A 26,788-nucleotide genomic window follows, 5' to 3' on the forward strand; every position below is an offset into this window, starting at 1 on the left:
TCCTATAAGATGCTGATTCTATTTCTACCTGTTAAGTGTTGACAATACGAATCATTGTGCTATTAAGTTCCAATTAAACATTTCTGGCCAAAGACAGTGCTTATCTGGGTGCAGCCTGAGATGCCTGGAAAAAATTTACATGTGGAACAGGATAGTAACATCATTTGGTTGATGACTTCCACACTGTACAGTGAGCAAAAGATGACCATATAGGCAACATTTCTGTTCTAGAACCCATTTAGGTGACATCAGTGAGCAAGCCCCTTGTGTATGTTATGTGTGTCCCTTCTGAAGGAACGTGCAGCCATCCTGATGTGAAGGCTCCTTGGAGCTGCCGGGAAGGGAGTAGCAGGGCCGGGCACAGGGTGTGCAGTCAGTAAATGATATTGGTCTCATGAGGAGGTCCTCAAGGCCTCACAGGAAGGATTAGGACATGTATGGAATACCAATTTCCCCCTTCCCTGTGTTTTGTTCCATAAGCACACTGTTTATTGATTCTGTAATTAACTCTTGGGCAAGTCATTTAACCTCTTTGAGATTTCATTTTTTCAACAACAAAATGCATTATGATGCATCGTATGTATTACAATACACACATAATTAAAGGAGTGTATCTGTGCCAAAACTGTCTGTAAACTTTAGTTTTAATTAAACATGACTTAAAAAATAAACCCAGCCCTAGCCAGTTAGGCTCAGTGGATAGAGCGTCAGCCTGTGGACCAAAGAAAGGGTCCTGGGTTCGATTCCAGTCAAGGGCACGTATCTTGGTTGTAGGCTCCTCTCTGGCCTGGGCCCTGGTCAGAACTCATGCAGGAAGCAACCAATTGATGTGTTTCTCTCACATCAATATTTCTGTTTTTCCCTCTCTCTTTCACTCTCTCTAAAAATCAATGGAAAAATATGCTCGGGTAAAGATAAAAAAATAAAAAATAAATAAACCCACAGTCAGCTGGTGTGGCTCAGTGGTTGAGTGTCAGCCTATGAACCAGGAGGTCATGGTTCCATTCCCAGTCAGGGCACATGCCCGGGTTGCAGGCTTGATTCCTAGTTGGGGGCATGCAGGAGGCAGCTGATCTACAATTCTCATCCCTCTTCCTCTCTGAAGTCAATAAACTATATTAAAAAAAAAAATAAAGTAAACCCACACATGCTCACAGACAAGCACTGCCCAATATGCAGAGGATGCTGTCGGGAGTAAAGAAACAGCGGCCTGGCCTCCCTGCCCTCCTGTCCTCTCACCCCCACCCTCACCCCACAGGAGTTAGCTGCCCCTGTGTTTCCTTTCTTCATACAATAGTTCAAAGTGCTACGCAAATGCATGCGACTATTTACATTATTACTTAATTCCAGATAATCTTTCAACTTTTATAGCGTTTTCTAAATTGACAACTCATCTTTGCCAAAGAGAACAATTGCATCTTGTGGGCCGGGACACATCAGTGAAGATTCAGGAGGATTTAAGAGCTCATTTTAAGTAGTTTCCTACTTTTGAATATTGTAGGGGGTAAATTCCTTTGTAGGAGGTGAATTCCTTTGGACATAATTCAGTTTACATAAACCTGACTAATACTCATTCACTGTTTCTCCATTTTTAAAAGTATGTTTTACTTACCATGTACAAAGCACTTAACTAGTCTATGAAAGATGAAAAGGACCATAACCAGCTCAGCCAGGAGACAGGAGGTGCATACACATCATTATAGTCAGGGGACATGTGTGCAAAGAGGGGTGCAGGCAAAGGGCCACACGAGTCCTCCATGAACCCCTCTACCAGGGCTTGGGAGGGCTTCCCAGGAGGAGGGGACATTTGAACTAGGCCTTGTAGGTTAGTTAGAATTAGACATACAAGATGAGAACTAGTTTCCCTATAGTCAGAGTCTTCAGAATTACAGAGATGAGAATGTCTTCTTTCTAGATCTCTTTTATTTTATTCTTCAATGTTTTCCAGTTCCACTGTCCCAAATGCCTTTGAGGACGGAGGAATATGGAGTTCTCCCCAGACACCAGGATATTCAAACGTGCTGAGCTGCACTATCTTGGCTTAAACCGAGCCTCCCTGCCTGCTTTCTTGTGTCCTCTTTGTCAAGAGTCCCAGTTTGCAGGATGCACCAGACAGTTGCAGGGGAGGCTGTGTCTGCGTTAAGTAAACAAGGAGGAATTTGGAGTCATCATGCAGTGAAACGGCCCTGTCCAGATCACCAGCAGAGGATTAAGCTGCTGGAGCCAGAAGAAAACAAAAACACAAAACACAGAAAAGCGCTTGGTCCGCTCATGGATTTACAAAGTTTGGAGGCTGAGGCCCTGAGCTGTGATGTAGTTTTCTCAAAAACAGAGAGTAGGGAGCCCTAGCGGGTTTGCCTCAGTGGATGGAGCGTTGGCCCATGGACTGAAAAGTCCTGAATTCATGGGCATGTACCTTGATTACAGCCTAATCCCCAGCCCCCTTCAGTGTGCATGCTGGAGGCAACCAATCCATGTATCTCTCACATCGATGTTTCTCTCTCCATCTCTCCCCCTTCCTTCCACTCTCTCTAAAAATCAATGGAAAAATATCCTTGGGTGAGGATTAACAACAACAGCAAAAACCCCAAAACAAAACAAAATAAACAGAGAGTGGGGTGATGGGTGAGTCAGGTGTGGAGAGAATCTGGATGTCATGGGTCAGTTTCAGTGCTCAACCACTGTGACACTCCCACAGGGCCATTCCATGCAGATTCTTGCCCAGATTCATTGATACCACAGCCGTCAAATTTGTATAAATTCAGAGAGGAGGAGAGAAGGAGAAGAGATAGAAACATCAATGATGAGAGAGAATCATTGATCAGCTGCCTCCTGCGTGCCCCCTACTGGGGATCAAGCCTGCAACCTGGGCATGTGCCACTGACCAGAATCGAACCCGGAAACCTTCAGTCTGCAGGCGAACGCTCTATCTACTGAGCCAAGCAGCTAGGGCAATACCACAACCTTTTAGGACCGAATCACTTAACTGGTGACTCAGTTCACCTCTCCATTCTGCTTCACTGCTCTAGTCCCATTCACTCCATTCTGACTTGTTGGCGCCACTTTTGTTCCGCACTCTGTGGATGGCTTCAGGTTCCAGGCCTGCAGGGAAGGGTCCGCGTCTTTCCAAGTGGGTGTCCTGATGTGTGAGCTCCGTATGGAAGTCTTGGAGCCAGTACATAAAAGACAGCTCGAGTTGGAGTGATTTGTCAAAACTCATCAGCGTGTACACTTAAGATCTATGTAAATTAATCCTCAGTTAAAAAAAGAAGACCCTCAAGTGACCTCACTTAGAAATCCTTGGACATTTGGGTGGGTAAGTTCCATCCACCCCCCAAACCATTTTTGATGGGTGCAGAGGAGGCCCTCAGGCACGTGGAGACACTTGTCTCTGTGTTCCCAGCCACGCCTCTCGGTGCCCTTCTCTCCAGTAATGGTTCTTCCAACCTCCCCTTCTTGAACTTCCAGCTGCCTTGGGTTCCTCCCATGAGGCAGGGAACTGACGGACACCTGAACGCACTAAGACAAGGACATGTTCCGGGAAGATTTCAGTCTTTAGAGGAGGACCTAAGAGGGCTACACCACAACCGAAACCACAGCTGTCATGTATGATACTGTCTTGGCATATTTTATATCTTTCCACACCTCCCCTATAGCTGTCAGGTGCATTCTGTCATGTACTATGTGCCAGGCACTGTGCTCAGTGCTTTTCCAAATACCACTTTTAGTATTACTGTTATCCTTATAGAGCTCTTAAAGGGAGGCTGTGTAACTGTCCTGCTGGTAAGACCCAGAGTTAGAATCCAGGTGTGTGACCCCAAAGCCAGGGCTCTTTGCCTTTATTTTATGCAGCCTCTTCAGAGGCAAGAATCCTTGCTCATGCGAGAATGTTGGGTGCTGGTGGGAAGACCATTTGGTGAGGGGTTTCTCCAGCTTCTTCAGTGAGACCACATGAAGGGCCACTGTGCCTATGTATGAGGCCAGCAGTGGATGGCAGCAATGATAAGCCAAAAAAATGGAGTGGATTCAGTAATCTCCATGCACAAGTTGTCTTATGTTTATTAATGACTAGGGCTGCCATTAATAACTCATCTGCAAGGCCAGATTGATTATGAACCTGACAGAGCCCCTTCCAGGGATTAAGATGTTGGCTGAGTACCAAGCAAGGGGACCGGAGTTTGCCCATCAGTAGGTTCCAGACCCACGAGACCCTTGCTCAGATCATTGGTGGCTGTGAGTCATGCTCGGTCAACCTTTGACTAACCATGCAGTAAGGCCACATGGCCTATCTGCCTTCCCATTTGTTTTCTGGTGTACTTCCCCTGAATCTATTTTTCATTTAAATTTTATGGAAATGAAATGGGTTATAAATGACCTGAGTCAGAACCTTGGAACATGCTGGCTCAGCTTTTCCCCAGGATTTTTTGGGGAAAGTGGGTATAACGGAAACACCTGTCCAAAGGGGAGCGAAGATGAGGCCCTGGAGGCGTGCCTTTCTGTAGCCCAAGTGATGATATCACTATTTGGCAAGAAGCCTCTTTTGCCTAAGTTGGTATAAAGATGTGTTACTAACCAGTGGTGTGAGGCTGCTTAGTATGACTCCTGTGTTTGCTGTAGTATTAGCAAGGGCTACTTTGAAGAACAGTTTTCTCTAATGGCTACTTGGTAGCAATGGCTACTTGGTCTACAATAAAGACACTCCTATATGTCCATGACTTCTCATATCTTTTCCACCTAATTTCCATCCACGGAAGGCAGAGAAAGACCTGTAAACCCCACACAGTCCAATATTTCCATCACACAGATAACCGAAGCCAGGAAAGGAAAGGGATTCACCCAAGGGCACACAGCTAGATGGTGATGAGCAGGAGAACCTAGGCCCCAACTCACAGAGATTATGCTCATTTCATGACACCATGTGGCTCCTGGGCCTTGTAAACACGCACAGGTCATCACTGTTCTATGTATGTAAGTGGCTCAGTACACATAAGCAGCTAAAGTTTAAACCAATGAAACACCCTCCTTTTGCCGAACATATTCTGAAAGAGCACAAACTATAGAATGTATTATAATATGCCCCAGAACCCCTTGTTAAGACTTCAGATTAAAGGAACACAAAACAACCTCTATTTTACATCAAAATTGTTATGCTAAAACTTTAGGCTTACCAAACAGTTGAATTAAGGTGTAATTATTAGCATTTCCCCCCAAAATGTAGGCACTCTTCAAAAGCGTTCACCACATGGCTCTTTATATAGCACTTAATGTGCATTTAAAATTGGGTTTGATTGATGGCAGTTCCACTGACGGGCAGCTTTCCAAGAACATAACTTTGTAGAAAAGGAAGACCACTGAAGGGGCTTTGTTTAAGCCGTGACACATAACACCAATGTTCTGTTAGACAAGCCGTCCCCGTTTTCAAGGAGCTTATAAACTAAGAAGACACAAAACACAGTAGCCAAAGAAAACTATAGATTACAGTAGGAGAATTTGTTTTACAGGGTACGCTAGCTTCACCCACAAAACTAATTGCATGGATAGAAAGGTCACCCAGCCAGCGTGGCTCAGTGGTTGAGCGTTGTCCTATGAACCAGGAGGTCATGGTTCAATTCCCAATCAGGGCACAAGCCTGGGTTGTGGGCTCAATCCCCCGTGTGGGGCGTGCAGGAGGCAGCCAATCAGTGATTCTCTCTCATTATTGATATTTCTATCTCCCTCTCCTTCTCCCTTCCTCTCTGAAATCAATAAAAATAAATTTTAAAAAAATAGGAAGGTCAAGCCAGCTGCCTCTTTTGACGTTACTGAGTGGTGTGTGTGATAATGAAATTTCAAATAACTGATAGCTCCAAAGAAGCCCTTGACCAGTTCTCAGTGTTTAGCATTTGCATGAGATTACCTGGAAGGTGCTCAGCTCCGAAGCCCCTGCTTCTCCCTCATAGTCACAGGACGCAGACAAATGCCCATTTAACACTCTGGTGGTTTTGACAGAACACACCTGGAAAATCTCAGATCAGAAGGACTTGAAAACACACAGACACCCTTGTCATTTTATCTCACAGGCAGCTGAGACCCAGGCAAGAGAAATGGCTTACCCAGGGCTCGCATATCTGATTAGTGTCAGAACCGAGATCTTATCCTGTTACCAGACTCCCAGTCAAGGGCACTTTTCATGTTTTTCAACATCTCGTTCCCTCTTTCGTCCTCTCCTCCTCTCCCTGAATACCGACTCCCCTTCCTTCTTTCTCTCTCTCCTCCTGGGGATACCTCCCCTGAATACCTATTTCTGAGTCATGCCTCAAAAACACTGAACTCAAACACTGCAATGTCACTGGCAACTGCTGAGACAGAAGCCATGGGCTCCATCAGTGCTGTGGTCCCTCCATGCCTCTCCTGATTTTTATTTGCACCGCCACCACCCACCCTTTCCATCAGCCCTTCTCAACCCTGGGTGCACATTATTGCCCCCTGGTGAGCTGACAGCAGTACCAGTGCCCACGCTCTGCCCCCAGAGACTGTGATTGAGTTGTCTGTGGTGGACCCGGGCCCTGGCATCTTTCACTACTCTCCAGATGAGTTTCACTGAGAGCTAATCTTGCCATGCAATATTAGTTCCAATCTTTTTCATATACCTGCTGATCCTAATTTACCAGCTGCTGTGGGAGAAGCACAGAGAGAGTCAAGTTTTCAGGGGGGTGAATGGACTCACCTAAGTCACACAAGCGGCACCAACCCTCCCCTGCAGTCTTATCTAGTGCCTTTGTCTATAAGAAAAATAAGACCTGCCCGACCGGCGTGGCTCAGTTGTTGAGCGTTGATCTATGAACCAGGAGGTCATGGTTTGATTCCTGGTCAGGACACATGCCTGGGTTGTGGGTTTGATCCCCACTGTGGGACATGCAGGAGGCAGCCGGTCAATGATTCTCTCTCATCATAGAGATGTTTATCTCTCTCTCTCCCACCCCCTTCCTCTCTGAAATCAATAAAAATATATTTTAAAAAGAAAAAAAAGAACAAGAAAAAGAAGACATAAAGAAATGCCATTTTCTTTAGCTCTTTTGTTTTTTGGAGTAAAACAAATCTCCTGGCTGTGAAGATGTCCTCATGGCCACCTGAACAGCAGAGAAAGTAAGAACACAGACTTCTTTTGGGACAAATTCACAAGTGACTTTTGGCTAAAATCACCTGGGAAGCTGAAAATGCCCCTGGAGGGCTGCTCCCTCACCATTTAATGGCATCTCTGAGGGTGAGACCATGGTCTCCGTGTATTTTAAAGTTCCTGTTGTGATACAGGGAGAAAGGCTCACGGTCCCTCCCTGGGAGAACACAGGAAGAAGGAATCATACACGTGGGCTTCTCCCCCATTTCCCAGGTGGTGAACACCCCAAATGACCACCTGAGCTGCTGAGGGGAGGAAGGGGTTCAGCCTGCAGCCCCCTCACCTGGGGTGAGCAGTGCCTCCTGGAGGCCCTCACAGAGCTGTGTTGTAATGGGGGGAGTGATGGTCTTTTTAGCTTCCTACATCAGTGCAGGGCCCTAGTTACTTTTGAATATATTAGTATCTCACTTTTAGATGATTCAGGTAAAGTGGCTAATGTGGTCTAGACCAGCGGTTGCCAACCTTTCGGACCTCACCAACCACCAGTAATCCACAGACCATCACTGGCAGATCTATGGTCTGTCAAACCATGGTCCCAGACCAGCAGCATTGGCATTACCTGTAAACTAGTTAAATGTGAAATTCTCAGCCACTCCTCAAACCCGCTGAAAGGAACACTGGGGATGGGGCCCAGCAGTGTGTGTTCCTTTCTTTCTTTTTGTAAAATATATTTTTATTGATTTCAGAGAGGAAGGGAGAGGGAGAGATAGAAACATCAATGATGAGAGAAAATCATTGATCGACTGCCTCTTGTACATCCCACACCGGGGATTGAGCCCATAACCCGGGCATGTGCCCTGACTAGGAATTGAGCCTCGACCTCCTGGTTCATAGGTCAACACTCAATCACTGTGTCACGCTGGCCAGGTGGTGTGTGTTTCAATAAGCCCTCCGAATAATTCCGAAGCATGCTGAAGTTTGAGAATCACTGTTATTTTAAGGAGGCAAAGAGAATTTAGGTTGTTTAGAAAAAAACGGTGATGAAATTATGTTAATGGGCTTGATCTAGGTCAGTGATGGCGAACCTTTTGAGCTCGGCGTGTCAGCATTTTGAAAAACCCTAGCTTAACTCTGGTGCCGTGTCACATATAGAAATTTTTTGATATTTGCAACCATAGTAAAACAAAGACTTATATTTTTGATATTTATTTTATTTATTTAAATGCCACTTAACAAAGAACAATCAACCGAAAAAAATGAGTTCGTGTGTCACCTCTGACACGCGTGTCATAGGTTCGCCATCACTGATCTAGGTTCTTCTGTGTTCTAATTCAGATTTGATAAGACATTGTGGCCATTGTCTGTCTGAAAGAAAGAAGATCCTCTTTTTCCTTTTTTTTTCAGCCTTTAAAATATTTTTCTGAACTCCCTTAGCCATCACACTGCGACAGGAAATGAGATTTCCCCTGGAGAAACGAGAGGCCGGCTCTGATATCTAGGAAGGTTTTCAAGCGAGACATCAACTTCAGATAGAGCCAAGTCAGGGGTCTAATGGGCATACATTTCAGGCTGATTGGTTGAGAATCAGACAGTAGTTCTGGTTAATGAGTGGTCAAGTTTCAGGTCATCCTCACTCCGAAATCTACTGGGATTCCCTCGAGCTGCAAATAAGGGCGTAAGCTTTTAAAAGGCTCCAAGCTTCCCCAGGGCAAGAGGAAAATCATCGTCCTGCTCTTCCCAAGCAGAGAAGAACTCTCCATTGCACAGATCGTTTGGACCAGGCTGCTAGCCCAGGCTTGGGCAGCTCCAGAATAGGGGAAGGGTGCCTTCTTCAACACTGCACTCTTTTCCCGCAGGAAGTTGGTTTCAAAGAACAAAAGATATAGTGTCATATCTTTGTTTTAGTTCTTATACCTTATACACAAACATACTTTTTTAACCTCTCAATTCTAATTTTCTAGTAACATATGTATGTGTGTGTGTGTGTGTGTGTATATATATATATATATATATATATATATATATATATTGATTGATTTGAGAGAGAAAGTGGAAAGGAGAGGGAGAGAAACATTGGCTTCCTCCTGAATGCCCCCTGCTGGTGATTGAGCCTGTAACCTGAGCATGTGCCCAGGAATCGAACCAGCGACCACTTGGTGCAACCATCTGAATGAGCCGCACTGGCCAGGGCTTCCAGTTAGATTTGATCTGGACCTTTGCTAAATGCTCTGTTTGAAGAAAGAGGATAACATTTCTTTTTTAAATAGCATTATTGAACTTGCATCTTTGTAACCTTAGGCTTGAGGAGGGGACTGACCTGGGAAAGAGACCAGACTTTTCCTTTATGGCTATGTATTCCTGCCAGACACTCGATGGTGTGGGTCAGGATTAGGGAATACTTTCATCTGAAACGTTCTTCCTTGCTTGGCTCACGCAGAGAGAAACCTTTTGTTCCAGGAGGTGGTTGGCTATGTGAAGGTTGTGTTTGCTACCTCACATCTGCTCCTGCCTCTCTACGTTCAGCAGGAAAATACTGGAATCAGTGTACATGGTCTGAAAGCAGGGGCTTTGCTCTTTCTGCTCTCCCCCTTCGTCCCCCCTCGTGCTCCCTGGCATGTGGAGTGTGGTAGGAAAGTGAGTTGTCTCTGAGTTTTTGTTTTCTGTTACTTTGTCAGCAGTCTGGTTTCCAAAACAACTTTCAAAACTTCTCATCAAACCCCATGTTCACTTGAAAGAAATTGGCCTCTCCCCTTCCAATCTGTTAATAATTTTTCCTCAACATTTTTTCTTTGACACCATTTAAGAAGGAAATTTTTAAAAAGTCTACAAACCACCTGTGAGAGAAATATGAACACCGTGCTCAAATTTTCTTACATGCTTTTTCCAGTTCCTACATGAGATGAAAAGGGGACAGTAATGTTTACCCATGTTCTTTAACATGTGTTGTGTGTGGGGAAACTGTGAACTTTGGAGCCAGATGGGCCTTGGTACCAAACCAGGCTCTTGCACTTAATAACTGTGCACCCTTGGGCAAGTAACTCAGGTTTCCTTAGCCCCCGGCCCCTCGTTCGTGCAGTGCAGTGGTTGGCAAACTGTGGCTCATGAGCCACATGCGGCTCTTTGGCCCCTTGAGTGTGGCTCTTCCACAAAATACCACGTGCGGGCACGCAAATACAGTGCGATTGAAACTTCGTGGCCCATGCGCAGAAGTTGGTATTTTGTGGAAGAGCCACACTCAAGGGGCCAAAGATCCACATGTGGCTCGCGAGCCGCAGTTTGCCGACCACTGGTATAGTGGAGATAATAATGCCCACCTTGTAGAATCCTTTGGAGAAGTCTAGAAAATATGTTCTCATCACGTGTTATACAGCAAATGGTGCCTATTATTTTTATTATTAGATTTTTTAAAAAACCGATTTTATCTTCTGCTTGAGATATGCCAAGTACCCATTAGCCTTTGACTATAACATTTCCAAAATTTATCTCCTGCCACCACTCTCCCTGAAGGCCCTACGAACCCTTTATGCCCCACAATTTTCCCATCTTCCCAGTACAACTGCTCCAAAAAGGATCTGTAATTCATCCACACTAAACTCATAATGGCTCTCCCAGAGGATCTGCATTCTAACAGTGGTTTCAGCTTCAAGCTTAAGGGATAAAGCTAACACAGTGGAGCCGAGACCAACAGGGATCACTTTGATTTTTTTTAGGACACCAGTATCTTTGATTTCCCAGCTCTCAGGAGCCAGGTCAGCCTACCCCACTTTCGCCTTGTGGCTGGGATTCTAATATAACCTGTCCTGTCAATATTTATTCTTCCCCTCTCTCTTTCTCCATCGGCAGGATTAATGTGTAACACACAGTAGAGGCACAGTACCTAGCACCCAGGGGGCACTCAGTAAATATTTATTGAGGGAATGTATAGTCCTTACAGTTAAAAACTGCTTCCAATGTCTACCCTACATCTCTCCTGCTTGGTTTACCCATTTTCTCTTGAATTATATATCCATTGTTGTGTAGCAGATTACTCCAAATTTAGCAGCTTAAGACAATAATGGATATGTATTATCTCATCAAGTTGATGTTGATCAGGAATTCTACAGCTTTAGCTGGATGGTTCTGGCCCATGGTCTCTCATGAGCTTGCAGTTGGGATGTTGACCCGGGCTGTGGTCAATGAAAGACTCACCTGGGGGTAGAGGATCTGATTCCAACGTGGCTAACACACATGGCTCACGAGTCACTGTTGACTATTGGCAGGAGGCCTCAGGTTCCCACCGGATGGACCTCTCACAGAGCTGCTTGAGTGTCCTCATACATGGCAGCTGGCTTTCTCCAGAGTGAGTGATCCCAGAGAGAGCAAGGTGGAAACCGCAGTGTCTTTTATGACCCAGACTCAGAAGTTACACTGTCATTTCTGCACAATTGTTCTGGTTACACAAGCCAGCAGGTCATCTCTATTTATTATAGAAAAGGCCCACACAAAGGAGGATACCAGGAGGCAGGAGTCATCATGGAGATTGGATACCATACCTCCTGTTCAACCCTTTCTCATTTCTCCCAGAAACCAAAATTGCTTTCTGTCTCTTTCCTCTAGATCAAGCATGTCAAACTCTCAGCTTGTAGGCCGCATGCCTTGTTTATTTGGCCTGTGTTAGCCTTTGAGTTTGACATGCTTACTCTAGATGGACTTCAGTTCTCTCTTCTTTGGCATCCCATGACCTCGTAGGAATAGGCAGACTCGCTCACACGTTTGACATGTGGAAGCAATGTGCTTTGGCCAGGGACAGTGCTAATCCATCCCTAGGATTCTTGAGACTCTGAAGACTGGATGGTAGACCTTCACTTCAGCTTAACCTTTCTGCCTAGTCCCAGTTACTGCTCAAGCCAAGACTAACCTAAAGGGCAGGCAGGTAACTTCCCTGTATGAAGAGACCAGATTTCCGGGTTAGGAAAGTGCCATCTTCTATATGTAAAGACACAACTCCTGGACTGCCCCAAGGCAAAAAGTTATAGGATAAGAGCTGGGTAATGTTAAGTCATAACTGCTTCTTCCGCTGGGCCCTAGTGACTAAGAATATATACCTGCAAGAAGTTGGTTGAGATTTATTCAAGGCAGGGCCTGTGGCCAGTCATTTTTTCCCTCTGGCAAAGATAACTTATTTGGGGAACTTGATCTCCACTTGTTCTTTATTGCCACTAAAATCTACGCTAACTACATCTTCCTTAAGAATCTGTGGCCTCAGAATATTTTCTTAGGTTCATCAGAATGGAAAAATTAAGTTTTCTCCCCTCTTTGCCCTTGGAAGTTTTCATGTTCACTGTATGGGAGTTTATAGCTATGCAGTCCAAAATTTTGCAGACGTCTTTGATGTTTCGCAGAGCTGTTATCAACATACTCTCCTCACATGGTGACTGTTCTTTCCCAAAAATTCTCATATCACCATGGAAGACAGCTCAGGAGGAGATGGGAGTTTCTGGGGCCCTCAGAGTAATAACTGGGAATTCATTAGGTTTCCCAGACTGCAGTGGCCCTGGCTGGGGAGAGGTGCCGGCATTGGGGGTGGGGTGGGGGGAGTGGGACACACACGCGTCCTGGTCTGGAAACTAGCTGGGCTTGGGTGACTAGGAAGGAGGGTGGAAGGAAGGCGAGCTCTCTTCTTGGTCAGTATGGACCAAAGCACTGGGGAGAGGAGGTTCTGTTACGAAAGACAAATCCATCTGCTTCCTGAGAAGGTGTGGAGTTCATTTAGCCAATTGCCAGCCTGGACTTTGTCACTTAATAAGCATCTTCTTTCTTCATCCCCCTTGTCTTGCCATTCTCTCATTGCCTTTTATTTTCTTCTTTTATAATCTTCTGATTACCTGAAACTCTCCTTTCCCAGCTAACGTAACAGGAAATACCCACCTGGTCAGCCTCATGGGAACCTGCGCAGGACTGCAGCTCTCTCTGGGACAGGCAGGGTCTTTCTTTTAAATTTTAACTTTAAAACATTAGTGAGAACTCAGAACCACCTTTGCAAAGAAGACGTTTGGGGAAACTAAAAAGTTTGTTTGTTGTGGTATTTGGGGAAATCATTTAGCCACTTTGTTTGATAAGCTGTTTGGAGTCCGGATTAGGTGGGCCGTTAGAGGGTATGAGTATTAGCTCACTCTGCTCAAATCTTCCTGAACGCTGTCTGCCACTGACTGGATAATGTGGAGTGGCTGATGTCAGCTGCACTGGAGAGGTGTGAGTTTTCAATAAATGAACCTCTAACCCTTTTGGCTCAGATGCCTGTGGCATTAAAAGGCTTGTGATATTCTCTGGTTTCCCTTCAGATCATATACATCTTCTGCCTTTTACTAAAGATTTCCTTGGAGAGGAACAACTCAGAGTTTTTACCCAACTTTTTGAGTCCTTGCACTTGCAGGGCTTATTGAAAACGATTTTTTAAAGGCTTGTTATATATTTGAGGGGGGTGCCAAGCCTCACTTGCATTGACACTCCCCGCTCCCCAGGACCACCGACTGCATGTGGGAGTAGACAGACACCCTGTTGGGATTTCTGTCACTGTTCTCCCGCAGGCATTTTGAAATACAGCATTTTAGCAATATGAACAATGGACAGAACCTGGCCTCAGGGACACAAGCTCCATAGGGCTCAGGTGCCCAAGAATTCAGCAACAGCTTTGTTTCCTGTTGTATGAATCACAGGCCCATCACTGGCACCAGCAGGGACTCTGGCCCCACCCTTGGCTGGTGCCCCACTTGGCTGATTTCCCAGGCTGGGAATGCTCTTTGAGCTTTCAGCAGGTCTGCCTGGAGGGGTTTTGCTTGTGATTTCCTTCTGGCAAGTAGTGATTTTCCTGCGCACCAGAGGCATACAGTCAAATTTCAGTGACTCCCATATGTAATTTTGAATGGATGGAAGCTGGAGGGAGGGAATGAATGAGTACAGATGGGGAGGAGGCAAGCAGACTTCCTGCGTAAGGAAATCCCTGCTCTCCAGTGGTGCTCCGTGTCCATGTGTACGTGGTGGGATTGGGGGGTTGCCCTCTGCTTTCTCCCTTGGACTCTTCCTGGGTGATCATCCCATGGTCCAGCCATCACTGTGTTTTACCTCAGTTTACGCTTGTTTTAATCAGGGGACAGAGCATTAGCAATGTCATGAACACAGAACAGATCATTCAGAACGTGAGGGAGAGCGAGAAGAGGACGGTTTACATGAAACCTGAGCTGCTGAGCCTGAAGTGCCACCAGTGCCCTCTGATTGGGTCGCATGGAGAATCCCACCTGTGGATTCCAGGCGCTGCTCTCAGGCTGGGAAGATACAGATCCATGATCTCTCTCTCAGGGAGTTCATTGCTGTTTCCTCTTTCCTGTTTTGAACAGAAATTTTCTTTAATGTATTGTGTGAGTACAACATGTGGAACATATTCTTTGGCGTCACATAAATATTTACTTAGTAGTTCAAACTGTCATGAAGCATTTATCTCACATGAACCTATTAGAGCCTGTTTTCCTTGTGGCAAATACAAAATAAAAGGCACTGCTCCTTTGGTTTTCAGCACCTAGTATTATTTATTTTTATTTTTTCCTTTTATTGATCTTGGTGTGTGTTGTTATTGTTGTGTGTGTGTGTGTGTGTGTGTGTGTGTGGCGGGGGCGGGGGGGGCGGGGTGCCAATAAGGCCATACAATCAAACCAGAGAATTGTTGAGAGGGAAAGTTAACTCCTCAGAGGCTGCTGGGAGAGGTTCCGTGTGGCTCCTGTCAGGAGCACCTCCCTCCCATCACTGTTATCTGGAATGTCAGGATAATTCCTTGCTTTCTTGGTGGAGGCTGTCTAGTAAGGACCAAGTCCAGAATAGCTGAGAATTAATAATTGAGAGAGTGGCCATGGTCCATCCTGGTGGCCAAGGGTCTATGCCCTGAACAGTGCCTGGCATCCAGCATTCACATAATAAACATTTTGGATGGAGATTATTTTATTCCCTTCAGAAATTCTCAACGTGTACTTTTGCTTATGTTGTTTGAGTATATTTATCCTTTTCTCTTTTTTATGCAAATACAAACTATACACATGTCTTGGTTTTCTTTCCCATGATTGTTTCTTGGTGGACTTAGCATATATGCTTTTGTAACCACTGCATTACATCCCATTGTGTGGGTGTCGCATGTATCAGTCAGTCCCCTTTAGCCTTTCCTCTAAGTCTCTAGATGAGAGCAGGGGCTGACGTGTGGAGAAGCGGGTGAACAGCAGCGGGAGGAGACTTCCATACATGGAGTTAGGCACAAGTGGGACCCAGGCTACTCTACCATCCTTGGGAGGCAAGGGTGGGGATTCTGGAACTGACATCTACTGTTTGTTGGCTGTGTGACTGACCTTCACCAAATTCATTATTTAACTTCTTGGAGTTTTGATTTCTTTGTCTGTAAGTTGAGAGTAATACCACCTCATAGCATGTGTATAAGTTAAATACATATCTCATGTATATGTAACAATACCTCATGGGTATGCAATAGAATCTCATGTATATCTAATAAGATCTCATGAATATGCAATAACACCTCATGGGCATGCAGTCGTGCCTCATGTATATGTAGTAATAGCTCATGAGTATGTAACAGTATCTCATGTATATGGAACAGGACTTCATGTATATGGAACAGAACCTTGTGTATGGAACAGTACCTCATGTGTATGGAATAGCACTTCATGGATGTAAGATGCTTAGAATGGCATTCAGCACAAGGGCCCCACAAGTGGTAGTTGTTATTTTTCAGGTTCTGAAAAATATCCAAGGTTTGACAGTAGTTAGACAAAAATACCAGGGTGATTGAATTGTTTTCTTCATGATGTGAAATTACCTGCCTTGAGGACTGGATTCATTACTTGCTTGGGTTAGCCTTTTGAGGAGGTCCCCATCCTTTCCTCAAACGAGTCACATTTCTTCCTGCATTTGGCCTAGTGCTGAGTCAGCCCAGTCTTCCTGATGGTTTTCCAAATCTGGAGATGGATTCTGTTTTTCTAAAGCCCCTCATGGTTGGGGTTGGGGGAGAGAATGCTGACTCTCTGTTTTACTCATAGTGGCAGATGTGGAACATCTGGAGGCAGCTGGGCCCCAGCAGGGTGGGGACAACAAAGGCTATCAGTAGGTTTTGCAGAGTGGGGTGCGGCTGTTTCACTCTTCCTCAGTAATGAGGTGTCATGTTGCTCCAGGAAGAGAGAAAGAAGTGTACCAGCTTGGGGTTCAGGGAGAGCCATTACATTACCCCATCTTGACAGATAAAAAAACAGAGGCTCAAAGAGATTAAATGACTTGTTGGAGGACATAATGCAAGTTGGGGCAGACAGTCTCCTAACACTGAGTTCAACCATACTGACAGAAAGAAGTCAAAAAGGAGAAGTAAAAAACAATAAAGACAACCCCATAGCATATTTACTTGCTTGAGGGAAGGGCCCTGTGTGCCCTGAACATCAAAAGTCGGTGACCGCCCTGCACTGAGGAATGACAGTGGTGCTTAGGGGTGGCAGGTCATGCACATTGGTCAGTCTGGTGAAGGGTTTTGGGCAAGGTTGATGCTTGGATCTGGCAGTCTTCTTCCTAGACCCTGGAAGGAAGTGCTGGCATCCAGGGGTGCATTAGTCTGGGCCTCTGGGAAATCCCCTGGTGGGTGTTTCTAACCCAAAAGGCACCCAGAGAGCACTGAGATTAAGGGTGCCCTTGACCTCATGCGTTCCGTCTGTCCTTGGCTCCCTCTCCGTGCAGGAGCTGAGGCAGGGTAAGGGAGCTGATGGCAGTCCTGAGACCTTCAGTAATTAGACTGGCAGAAAAGGTGGTGTCAGGTTTGGCACTGGGGCTGCCACTCCCTGTGTCTGTGAGTGCTCCCTGGTCATGTTTGAGAGGTCTCTGCCCAGGGATAAGGGGCAGGTGAGGTTAGGTCAACAGAACACTAACTGCAAGGTGTGGGTTCTTTTTGCTGCTCCTGCCACCTGCATGCAACCTGTCAGAGTCGCCTGAGCATGGGGGCTGTAAGATATTCATTGGTGTAAAAGCTCCAGGAGTTTGAAGTTGATAGTTGAATCAGACCAAGCAGACACGTGCCTGGAATGTTGTGGGAGGCTGGGGTTACTGAGGATCTCATCGCTGCTTCAGAGGATGTCTCTGCTTCACTTTATGCCTCTGTGAATTCTTGTCATTATATCTCACCAGCCAAGAACTTCATTTCTGCACAGAGTTTTGCAAAAGTTATCTATCTTGGTGTAGAGTCCTGCCCTGACTCAAGGTCACCCCTTCTACTATGTGGCAGATGCAGCCATTAAACAGGGATTCAGAAAGGGTCCTCTGGGAGTAAAGCCAGCTTTGGTTTTGCCTCAGAGGCTGCAGCCAATAAATGGTCACACCAGGTGGGCATGGCTGAAGGTGTCCAATGACAGCAGTGAGCATTCTTCAGAATAAGGCACAGGTATAGGGGGCAGAGCACAGGTATAGGGGACAGATCACAGCATAGGGGGCAGATGGGGTAATTCTTCACTCCAGAGCCACAGGCAGCTGGGAAGCTGATGACATCTTCCTGTCTGTCCTGCTTTCCACAGCAACATTTGGTGTCTTCCCCTCCTGCCCACCCATGTAGCCACCCACTCTTTTCCACTGCCTGGTACTTTAGGCAGAGAGCACTGCTTTAAAAGTCATTAAAGAGCATTAGAGAAAATTTGTCCAAATATTACAATGCATAATCCCCATCATCTTATGTTACTTTACACCTGCAAATATGTTTTACATAGAGTTGTGTTATTGTGCTTTCTGTTTTTACGTTTTATTACATTTCCCCATATTCTTACATAGTATTTCCTCACCAGTTTTAAATTGTTCTACATATAATTTATTAGACCGTTCTTCTGTTAGGCAATCAGGTTACTTCTATTTGTTGGCCAATATAGATATGCAGTGGGGGAAGCATCAGTAAGTTGTTAGTTTTTGTCTAATAATTGACTTAAAGTAAATTTCTAAGGAGTTTCCAAATCAAAGGATATGAATCACTTTGCTGTGTTTGTTATATATTGTAGTATTGCTTTCAGTAGATGTTATGTTACATGGCCTGTAGCAGTGAATGAATAAATCAGTTCCATAGCAGTGGATAATGCCATTAAAAAATTGTTTCTTTATTAGGTATTGCATGTTAAGTTAGTGGAATATCAAAACTGTTCTGCTTTGCATTTTAAAAATTTTGAATAAGAGTGGATGTTTATATTTCTTCTTCTATACATGGCAAGTTCATATCACTTACACAGTTATCTATAGGGGTCTTGATGTATATATTTGGACTTGTTGGTACATAGATATCTCTGGTGTTCTTGCCCTTTAATTGGAAACTAATGGGAGAAAATTAACAAATTCAGATTGGGGAACATTCCATAAGACAACATCCTAGACTTTTCATAAATGTCTCACAAAAAGGAAAAAAAGTCGAGAAAATGGTTCCAGGTTAAGGTGACTAAAGAGACATGGCAACTAAATGCAATGCATGAGCTCTAGTTAGCTCCTGGGTCCAACATTTTAAAACAGGAACTATAGAGGATGTTTTAGGGACAATTAGAGAAATTTGAATTTGAACTATTTATCAGATAATATTATGTCAATGTTAAATTTCTTGACTCTGATATTGTGGTTGTGGAGGAGAATGTCTTTGTTCTTAGGAGATAAAGGTGATGTATTTAGGGTCAACTTGTTACTATGTCTGAAACTTTCAAATGGTTCAGCAAAACTATGTATGTTTATATCATATTGCATATTATATATAATTACATTATAATTAAAATATAATTGTGTTAGAATATTATTTTGTAATTATAATATATAATACTATTATATTATGGTCATCATAAAATATTAATATAATAATATACTATGTTATATACTATAATATATAAATTCTTATATTAATTGAATATTATGCACACATAAACATTTATAAATTAACTAGAGGCCCGGTGCACAAAATTCACATACTCAGGCGGGGGCTCCCTTAGCCCAGCCTGCGCCCTCTCACAGTCCAGGAGCCCTTGAGGGATGTCCACCTGACAGCTTAGGCCCACTCCCCATGGGGAGCAGGTCAAAGCTGGGAGTGGGACATCCTTAGCGCTGCTGTGGAGGTGGGAGAGGCTCCCACCACCGCCACTGTGCTTGCCAGCCTTGAGCCCGGCTTCTGGCTGAGCGGCGCCCCCCCTGTGGGAGCACACTGACCACCAGGGGGCAGCTCCTGCATTGAGCGTGTACCACCTGGTGGCCAGTGAGCATCATAGCAACCAGACGTTCCACCATTGGGCTGAAACTGACTCTCCAACATCCCCCTAGGAGTTCCGGATTGCAAAAGGGCACAAACCAGGCTGAGGGACCCCACCGGTGCACAATTGGGGCTGGGAAGGAACTGCAGGAGGGCTCCAGGGTATGTCCGGCCCATCTTGCTCAGTCCTGATTGGCCAGACCCCAGCAGCAAGCTTACCTACCAGTTGGAGCGTCTGCCCCCCTGGTGGTTAGTGCACGTCATAACGAGCAGTTGAGCAACCTTAGCATATCATTAGCATATTACGCTTTGATTGGTTGAACAGACGACTGGACACTTAGCGTATTAGGCTTTTATTATATAGGATTGTGTCACATTCATGCTACTGTTAATTCTCTGTCCCTCATACATGCACACACACAATTATGTCATATTCATACTACTAATTCTCCTTTCTCTCACACACACCCACACACATGTGTGCACACACATCCACACACGCACATGCACACATAATGCATCACCTCTACCCAATGGGAGCTGCATTTTAATAGAGATCCTTCACAGCAGTGGGAAGTCTGAAGAGATCCATTTCTATGGGTGACTCCGGATCCCAGCAGGGTGATGCTGGGAGGCCAGGGAACCCTGTGGTTTCCCTCCTCACGTGATCAGGCTGCGCCTTCTGTGTGTGGGGGTGATGGGCACAAAGGTACTCTGGCCAGACCCTTGGCTGCCTTGTGCAGAGGGATGCAGTATTGGGTGTATTTTCACAGCCAGGGCCCCCACCCTTTGTTGTTGCCTGTCCTGCTGCTTTGCCCACAGCGGTGGCCAGGGACCTGTTGAGAACATAAAGCTTACCTGTGCTCTTCCTTTCTTTCTGTTTTCCCACATCTTTGACATAAGACTTGACTCACAAAGTAGTCTGGATGGGCAGGAGCAACAGAACCCTGTGGGGAAGTCCAGTCAGACCCTGACTTAGCAGGATTTATCCTTGGCTCCCTGTCTCACCTTCCCTCCCCCCATCCAGGGGTCAGCCCTCTTCTCCAAGAGGTCTTTAAAGGCAAATGGAGTTAAATTAGTTGGTTGCTGTATTTACCTATTAAACCAATGTAAGCACAGGTTGCTGGTCATCTCTGTAAAAAGTTAAGAGGTAAGGCCCTTGGGGACGACTATACCCGCCCCCCGCCCCCCCCCCCCCCCCCCACAGCAGTGCTCCCTAGAGAAAACTAGATTGCACTCATCTCCATCTTAACTGAAAATACAATTTTCCAGGCTCAAATGACTAATACACTTGTGGGATTTGTAAATTAAATTGCATCTTAAATATACTGTTTAAATATACTCCTTGGCAAATCCTTCTGTGAAAGAATTGGAAGGATGCCTTTGACAAAGAGAATTCCCATCCTCTGGCCTGAGCTGCCAACACTGGGTTTTTTTGGTTTTCTGTAGGTCAGGTCTGTGGCTAGTAAGGGCTACTGAAAAGATTTGTGTGTTTTTTAAAATCACCACATTTATTTTCCAGTTTATAAAAATAGCAGAATATTCTAAATATAGTGAAAACTATGAGGCAGAAATGAAAATCACCTATGATTGCACGAGTGATGATTGCCATATTTCTGTACGTGTGTGCGCACATGCATCTATCAATGTCTCTGTGAAAACAGAACTAGGTCTTCGTGTGAGAATTTGGGCAGCTGGTCTCAGCCCCTAGGCTGTGGCAGAGTAAGAGGGTGTGGCTTTCCACACCCAGAAGGAGGTCAGTGTCAGACTTGTTGAGACCATAAGCACCCGTTGAAAAGGGAAGGCAGGCAGGCTGGGGGTCCACAATGCTCCTGTTTGCTCAGAGGCTCCTACGAGCCCCGCGGGACATGCACGGCCGCTCTTGCCTCTCCCCCCTCAGTTTTACTGCCCTCCATCCCTGCCCTCTCTGGACTGACAAGATGCCCTTGGATAGCCTTTGGCTCACACATGTGATCTCTACTGCAGGGCATCTTAATTTCAAAGATGTCCAGGAAGGGTGATGCCTTCCCCCGAGGATCGACACTGCTACGGTGGGATGAGTGGGGTTGGGGTATTAGAGGACACAGAGCCTCCCAGTGCATTTTAAGCTGTGCCATGGAGGCGACCTTCCAGGGCCGGAACTAGTGGTAGGAGCCTGGCAGGGCCCAGAGCCTGCCTCCCCTGCCCTCGGAGAAGCCACAGGTGGCAGCTCTCTTCCATGATGAGAGCCACTCAGAGGAGCGCTTCGGGCCTGGCTGGAGGGAGAGGGGGTGTCCCTCTGAGCAGCATGTGCACAGTGAGGCACTGGCTTCTCCCCTGCTCTCAGGGTTAGAACCCAGGCTCCACTACTTCAGTGCTGTGCTAACAGGAGCAGGTCACTTACACTCTCTACCCCTCAGTTTGCACCACCTGCAAAATGCAGTGAATAGCAGTGCCCTTCAAGCAGGGTCCTTGTGGAGATTCAGGGAGTTACCACATGTAACGCATGTAACATGCTTTGCTAGAGTAAGTCTTCAATAAGCGCTAGCTATTGCCATCAGTGTTTTACTTGGCGCAGCTGCCTTAACAAAGGACCATGACTGGGTGGCCTAAACAGCAGCGATCTCTCCAAGTTGTGGAGGCTAGAAGTCCGAGAACAAGATGCCAGCATGATTGGGTTCCTGCCTTGTAGGCGGCTACCATAGAAACTGTCTGCTTTCATAGTGTTACACTCCCCTCTCCTCTGACCCTTGGGAAAAGGTTCTTCCTGTCCCAGCCTAGGTAAGAGGCAAGAGGCAAAACAGTTGGATTTATCAGGCAGCTACTTCTCTGAGCCAGGTGGCTAGGTGCAGAGGGAGGTCACACCACTGACTCCACAGGGCTCCGTGGGGTGGGCACCGTCACCCCCATGTACAGAGGGCCATGCCCACGGAGGCTCTGGGCAAGGGAACACTGGCTGTCCGCTGTCACACTGCTCAGAAGTTACAATAAGATTTGAACCCTGAGCCTTCTGACCCCACACCCTTACCACACCTAGCTGCTATGGAGGAGTGGAGCAGCCACGCCTGGAGCCACTGGGGATGGGGACGGATACTCAGGGTGCAGCTGGTGTGGGAACCTGCACAGTCTGGGCCTTCCCACCCCGTGTGGTCTCGCTGGAGCTGAGCACTGAGGCTCCTCAGACCCCTGAATCCCTCCACCAGTGACAGCGGCCCTCCACGTCCCCTCCCACTTCCAGGCACCCGAGGATGGAGCAGCTGTCCCACAGGAGGACACTTTCTAGCTGTGCTAACCCAGACTGTTCTCTTTCTGCTCTTTTCCTTCCCCAGCCCCTAAAGACAATGAAGAGCGCGTGTTCAGGGAGCGCATGCGGCCCAGGAAGCGGCAGGGGGCCGTCAGGCGCAGGGTCCACCAGGTCAACGGCCACAAGTTCATGGCCACCTACCTTCGGCAGCCCACCTACTGCTCCCACTGCAGGGATTTTATCTGGTAAGGCCCTCTCTCCTGGGATCTTCTTGTTATGCCTTCTCTGGGCTGAGACGTTGGGAGATTACAAACTGTAAAAAGTGCTGGTGTGCTTGATTTCTTCTTGGTTTAATTGCAGAAGACTTTTCTAAAAAGCTAAGTGAGTGTTTGGTGCTTGGGAGAACGAATGGAAAGACACTATGGTTCCTGGTGACTTTGTACTTAGGATCATATCATGTATCACATTTAAGGAGTGAAGATTTTATAACCAACAATGTACCGCGATTGTGGTTTCTTTAAAAAGAGTCTTTATCCTTAGAGAGACAAACGGAATTATTTACAAGTAAAATGATATGAATCTTGGATTTGTTTTAAAAACTACTATGGGAGGAGGGGGAACGGGCTCAGGGTAGAGAAGAAACAGGAGCAGCCATGCATTGATCACTGTTGGAGCTGGGTGATGGGCCTGTATATGTTTGAATTTCTCTATAATAAAGTTAAAAAACACTCAACTGCCAATATTGCTAATACAAAGAGTTCTTAGTAACTGTTGTAACACTGGTGCTGCTAGGATCCTGAGGTTTCAGAGTGAGGGAGTAGCGTTGGCTCAAGTACTCAGGGAAGGCTTCTTGGAGGAGGTGGCATTTCTCCTTTCATGATGACTAAGAGTTTGATAAGCAGAGATAGGTAAGTAGTAGGCCTGTTTGGGAGGTGGAAAGGGATCAGGAGCACTGGCCTTGGGGATTGGCGGGAGACTTCGTGAATACCTACCCCGTGCCAGATTCTCTCTCAGGCACTGGAAATATTTAATTAAATCTTCCCGGTATCCTCTGAGCTATGTATTGTGAACCCCATTCCACTAACAACAATATTGAGGCTCAGAAATCAAAGCAAGACTAGCCTGCACCCCTCCAGCTGGGAAGTGTCAGAGGCCGGATCCCACCCCTGGTGAGCACAACTGGAAGCTCATGCTTTTCCTGAAGCCCCACGGGCCTTTCTGGCAGCCTCTCTGAACCTTTGAAGCTGACTGGAGCTTGCCAGCGTGCTTGGATCCGGTGGGGAAGAGTGAATGAGGCCAAATTGCAGCAGGAACCCAGCCGGGTAGCATTGGAATTGCACTCTGGAGGACGGGGTGTCCAGGAGTGGCTCCTCTCATCCTCATGGTGTTCCAGAACCCGTCGCTGAGGTTGGCATGGAGATCTGAGGTGACACAGCTCAGAGAAGACTCAACCCAGCGGAGGCAGAAATAGCACCCTGCTCCCACCCACAGACGGCCTCCTTCCCAGGGCTGCCTGGGCCCTCCGAGCTCTGTTCTCTGTATCGTGTTTATGAATTGCATGTTCGGAGGGACAGAGGCTCTGAAAGCTGAGTCGTACAGATTCAGGTCTCCTCTGAGCCCATGCCAACGCACTGAGCTCCAGGTTTCCTGAGGTGTAGCCCGAATGCCTTCTGGCTGCCCCCGCCAGGCCAGGAGTTCCAGGGGGCTCCCTGACCAGTGGTTGTGGGTGCCCTGAGGTCAGGGCTCAGGCCAAGTTGATTGGCTTGTGTCCATGCTGACCCTAAACTGGCCCCAGGAGAGACTCTTCTGGCCATGAAAGGAACTTCTAATGTTGGCCTTCACCCAAATGGTACACTGAACTCCCAGTCCTGGCCACAGACTAACCTGTAATCCCTGCCGGCTTCTGGAATGCCAGGGAAGTGCCTCCAGGATTGCCCACAAGGATGGGCTCAAGCGACTTATCGAGGCCTGCAGGGAGCACCGGAGTCTTGTGGCTTCCGGAGCACTGCTGGTCCCATGGGGACGGCTGTTTGTGTAGGAAACCAAGCCCGTTCACTGACCAAACCTTGCACCCCTCACAAGCGCTGGGGCTGCCCTCTGTGGCCTCTGAGGGAGTCGTTTTAGGGTTGCCTGGGAGTGGGAGGGAGATCGCACTGCTAGGTACACCAAGTGTGCATGGTGCTTTGTGGGTGGTGACCAGCAGGCGGTGGCTTGGTGTCCTTGGTGATGTTACTTACAGGGTTGTGTTCTTCTTTTCAGGGGTGTCATAGGAAAGCAGGGATACCAATGTCAAGGTAAGAGGTGCTGTATGAACTAAATCCCTGTGGGCCCATGGGCCCATCCCGATCACTAATGCTACTAATGCTCGTGGGAGGTGTGTGCTGGGTTTGATGGCATTGAGCTCTCCACAGTTTCCATTCCTGCTCCCTCTTGGGAAGCAGGACCCTGTGTTCTTTGTCGCTGCCTGGCCATTGCTCCTCCATGCACATGTGGGAGTAGATGTGTCTCTGGGGGCCCCGGGGTCGAGCCGGTCTGCAAGTAGCACTCCCATCTTTCCTAGGGAGACACATGCGTCAGTTAGAGGCCCCTCGAAGGTCCCCCTGGGCACCACACCAGGTTCTCTGTATCCCATCAGCTCCCTTACTCTCTCACCCCCTGGGCACGCTCCCTTCCCTGCCTGTTTTATGCAGCATCCCCGATGGTCCTGGCCGATTCTCTTTTTTGCCTCTGCTCTGGAATCGTTAGCTCTTACACGTTGAAAACGCACTCAAAGTTATTGAAGTGTCTGTTTGCAGTTAATTGACTACAAATGCAAGGTTAAGTGGTCCAGAATTGAAGGGTGGGCACATGATGTGGTCATGTGGAGGGTTCTCTGTGGTTTGGTCTGGGAGGCCATTCCATCTCCCCACCGAGCCACTGGTTGGCTTGGATCTCATGCCTGGGGACTTGGGCAGGTCCTTTTGGGCATCGCTGTGTGTGCAAACAGTTGCTGGCCTCTTCAGCCCCTCACTGCCCACACGCCCCGTGGCACTGAAGACAGAGCTACAGACCACTTCTGGGGAGGTAGTCAGTTGAATGGAAATGTTTATGCTTGGCATGTAAAGACACAACCAGATCAGAAGCTTAAGAACTTCTGTACCACAAAACACGCATTCTCCCGCTGCGTTCCTCCTAACACACCAGCCAGCCCTGACGTGGTCCTGAGATGAGCAAGACGCTGTCCTGTCTCTGATAGACGGACTGCATGGAAGGGAAACAGTTCCCTGGCCTGGGCACATAGAAGCGAGAAACCTGACGGGTCCTCCTGGAACTGGAGAAAACCACTGAAGCCCTTTGTATATAAATGGTCCATTCTTCCCCAGAGCATGTGGGAAACTGGGATGGCTGGGATGGCGGAGGGCTTTGAAACCACTGCTCAAAGGGCTTCAGGTAGGGTGTTACGTTAAGACCCGGTGACGGAAGGGGCATGGCTCCCCTCGTCCCTTTGCCAAAGCCCGATTGAATCATGGGGTGGTACCTTCCTTCCCCCACTTGTCGCTCAGCCTCCCCATGTCTTGCTGTTTGCAGTGTGCACTTGCGTGGTCCACAAGCGATGCCATGAGCTCATCATCACGAAGTGTGCTGGATTAAAGAAACAGGAAACTCCCGACGAGGTAAATATTTGCAGCGTTGAAGTCCCGGGCTTTCTTCACTGCCATCCCTGCCCTCTAACTGCCTCCTCCGAGGTCCCCAAGTAAAGCCTTATCTCTCCAAGATCCCATTGCTTTCTTCCTTGTGTTGATCAAAAAGGAGGGGAGTTGTCCACCGCCTTCCGGCATGAGGCACAGTCTGCAGAATGCGCGTGGACCAGAGTCGGATTTACGTCTGTGGAGACTGTGCCAAGAGCTGTGTGATCCCAGAGCTAAAGCCCATGAGGAAAACATGTATTCTTTTATGCCATTATCTCATGGGAACAGTGAAGCGGCTAACTGACGTGCCAGTGGCCCCACACGCTCATAAACAGTGAGGGAGAGAGTCAACATAGGAGCAGGAGCTTATCTTTATGAGGTGATGGGGGAATGGAGTGGGATTAGTAAACCCCAGAAACACGCAGGAGGCGGAAATAGCTTCAGTAACAACAATAGCCGACATTCGTTGGGAACTTACCGTGCCCTGATGTAAGCACTTTATTGTCTATCATCTGGCCCCATAACAACCTCAA

At 46.9% G+C, this 26,788-nt stretch overlaps 1 protein-coding gene and 1 non-coding gene across 4 annotated transcripts in view; both read left to right on the plus strand.

The window, feature by feature from the left end:
- Positions 1-26,788, plus strand: part of PRKCE (protein kinase C epsilon) — a 443,541-nt gene that overhangs the window by 266,259 nt on the left and 150,494 nt on the right. For all 3 annotated transcript variants that reach the window (XM_070429139.1, XM_070429137.1, XM_070429138.1), the window contains 3 exons: positions 22,673-22,832; positions 24,847-24,881; positions 26,155-26,240. In XM_070429139.1, the coding sequence (XP_070285240.1) occupies positions 22,673-22,832; positions 24,847-24,881; positions 26,155-26,240 (281 nt within the window). The remainder of the gene's footprint in view (positions 1-22,672; positions 22,833-24,846; positions 24,882-26,154; positions 26,241-26,788) is intronic.
- On the plus strand, positions 13,397-13,511 carry LOC139020283 (U5 spliceosomal RNA). The gene has a single exon (XR_011473276.1). It is a non-coding gene; the product is annotated as a U5 spliceosomal RNA (small nuclear RNA).

The sequence above is a fragment of the Myotis yumanensis genome, unplaced genomic scaffold, assembly GCF_028538775.1.
Source record: "Myotis yumanensis isolate MYYU_CA2020_CCGP unplaced genomic scaffold, mMyoYum1.0.hap1 SCAF_11, whole genome shotgun sequence".
Classification (NCBI taxonomy): domain Eukaryota; kingdom Metazoa; phylum Chordata; class Mammalia; order Chiroptera; family Vespertilionidae; genus Myotis; species Myotis yumanensis.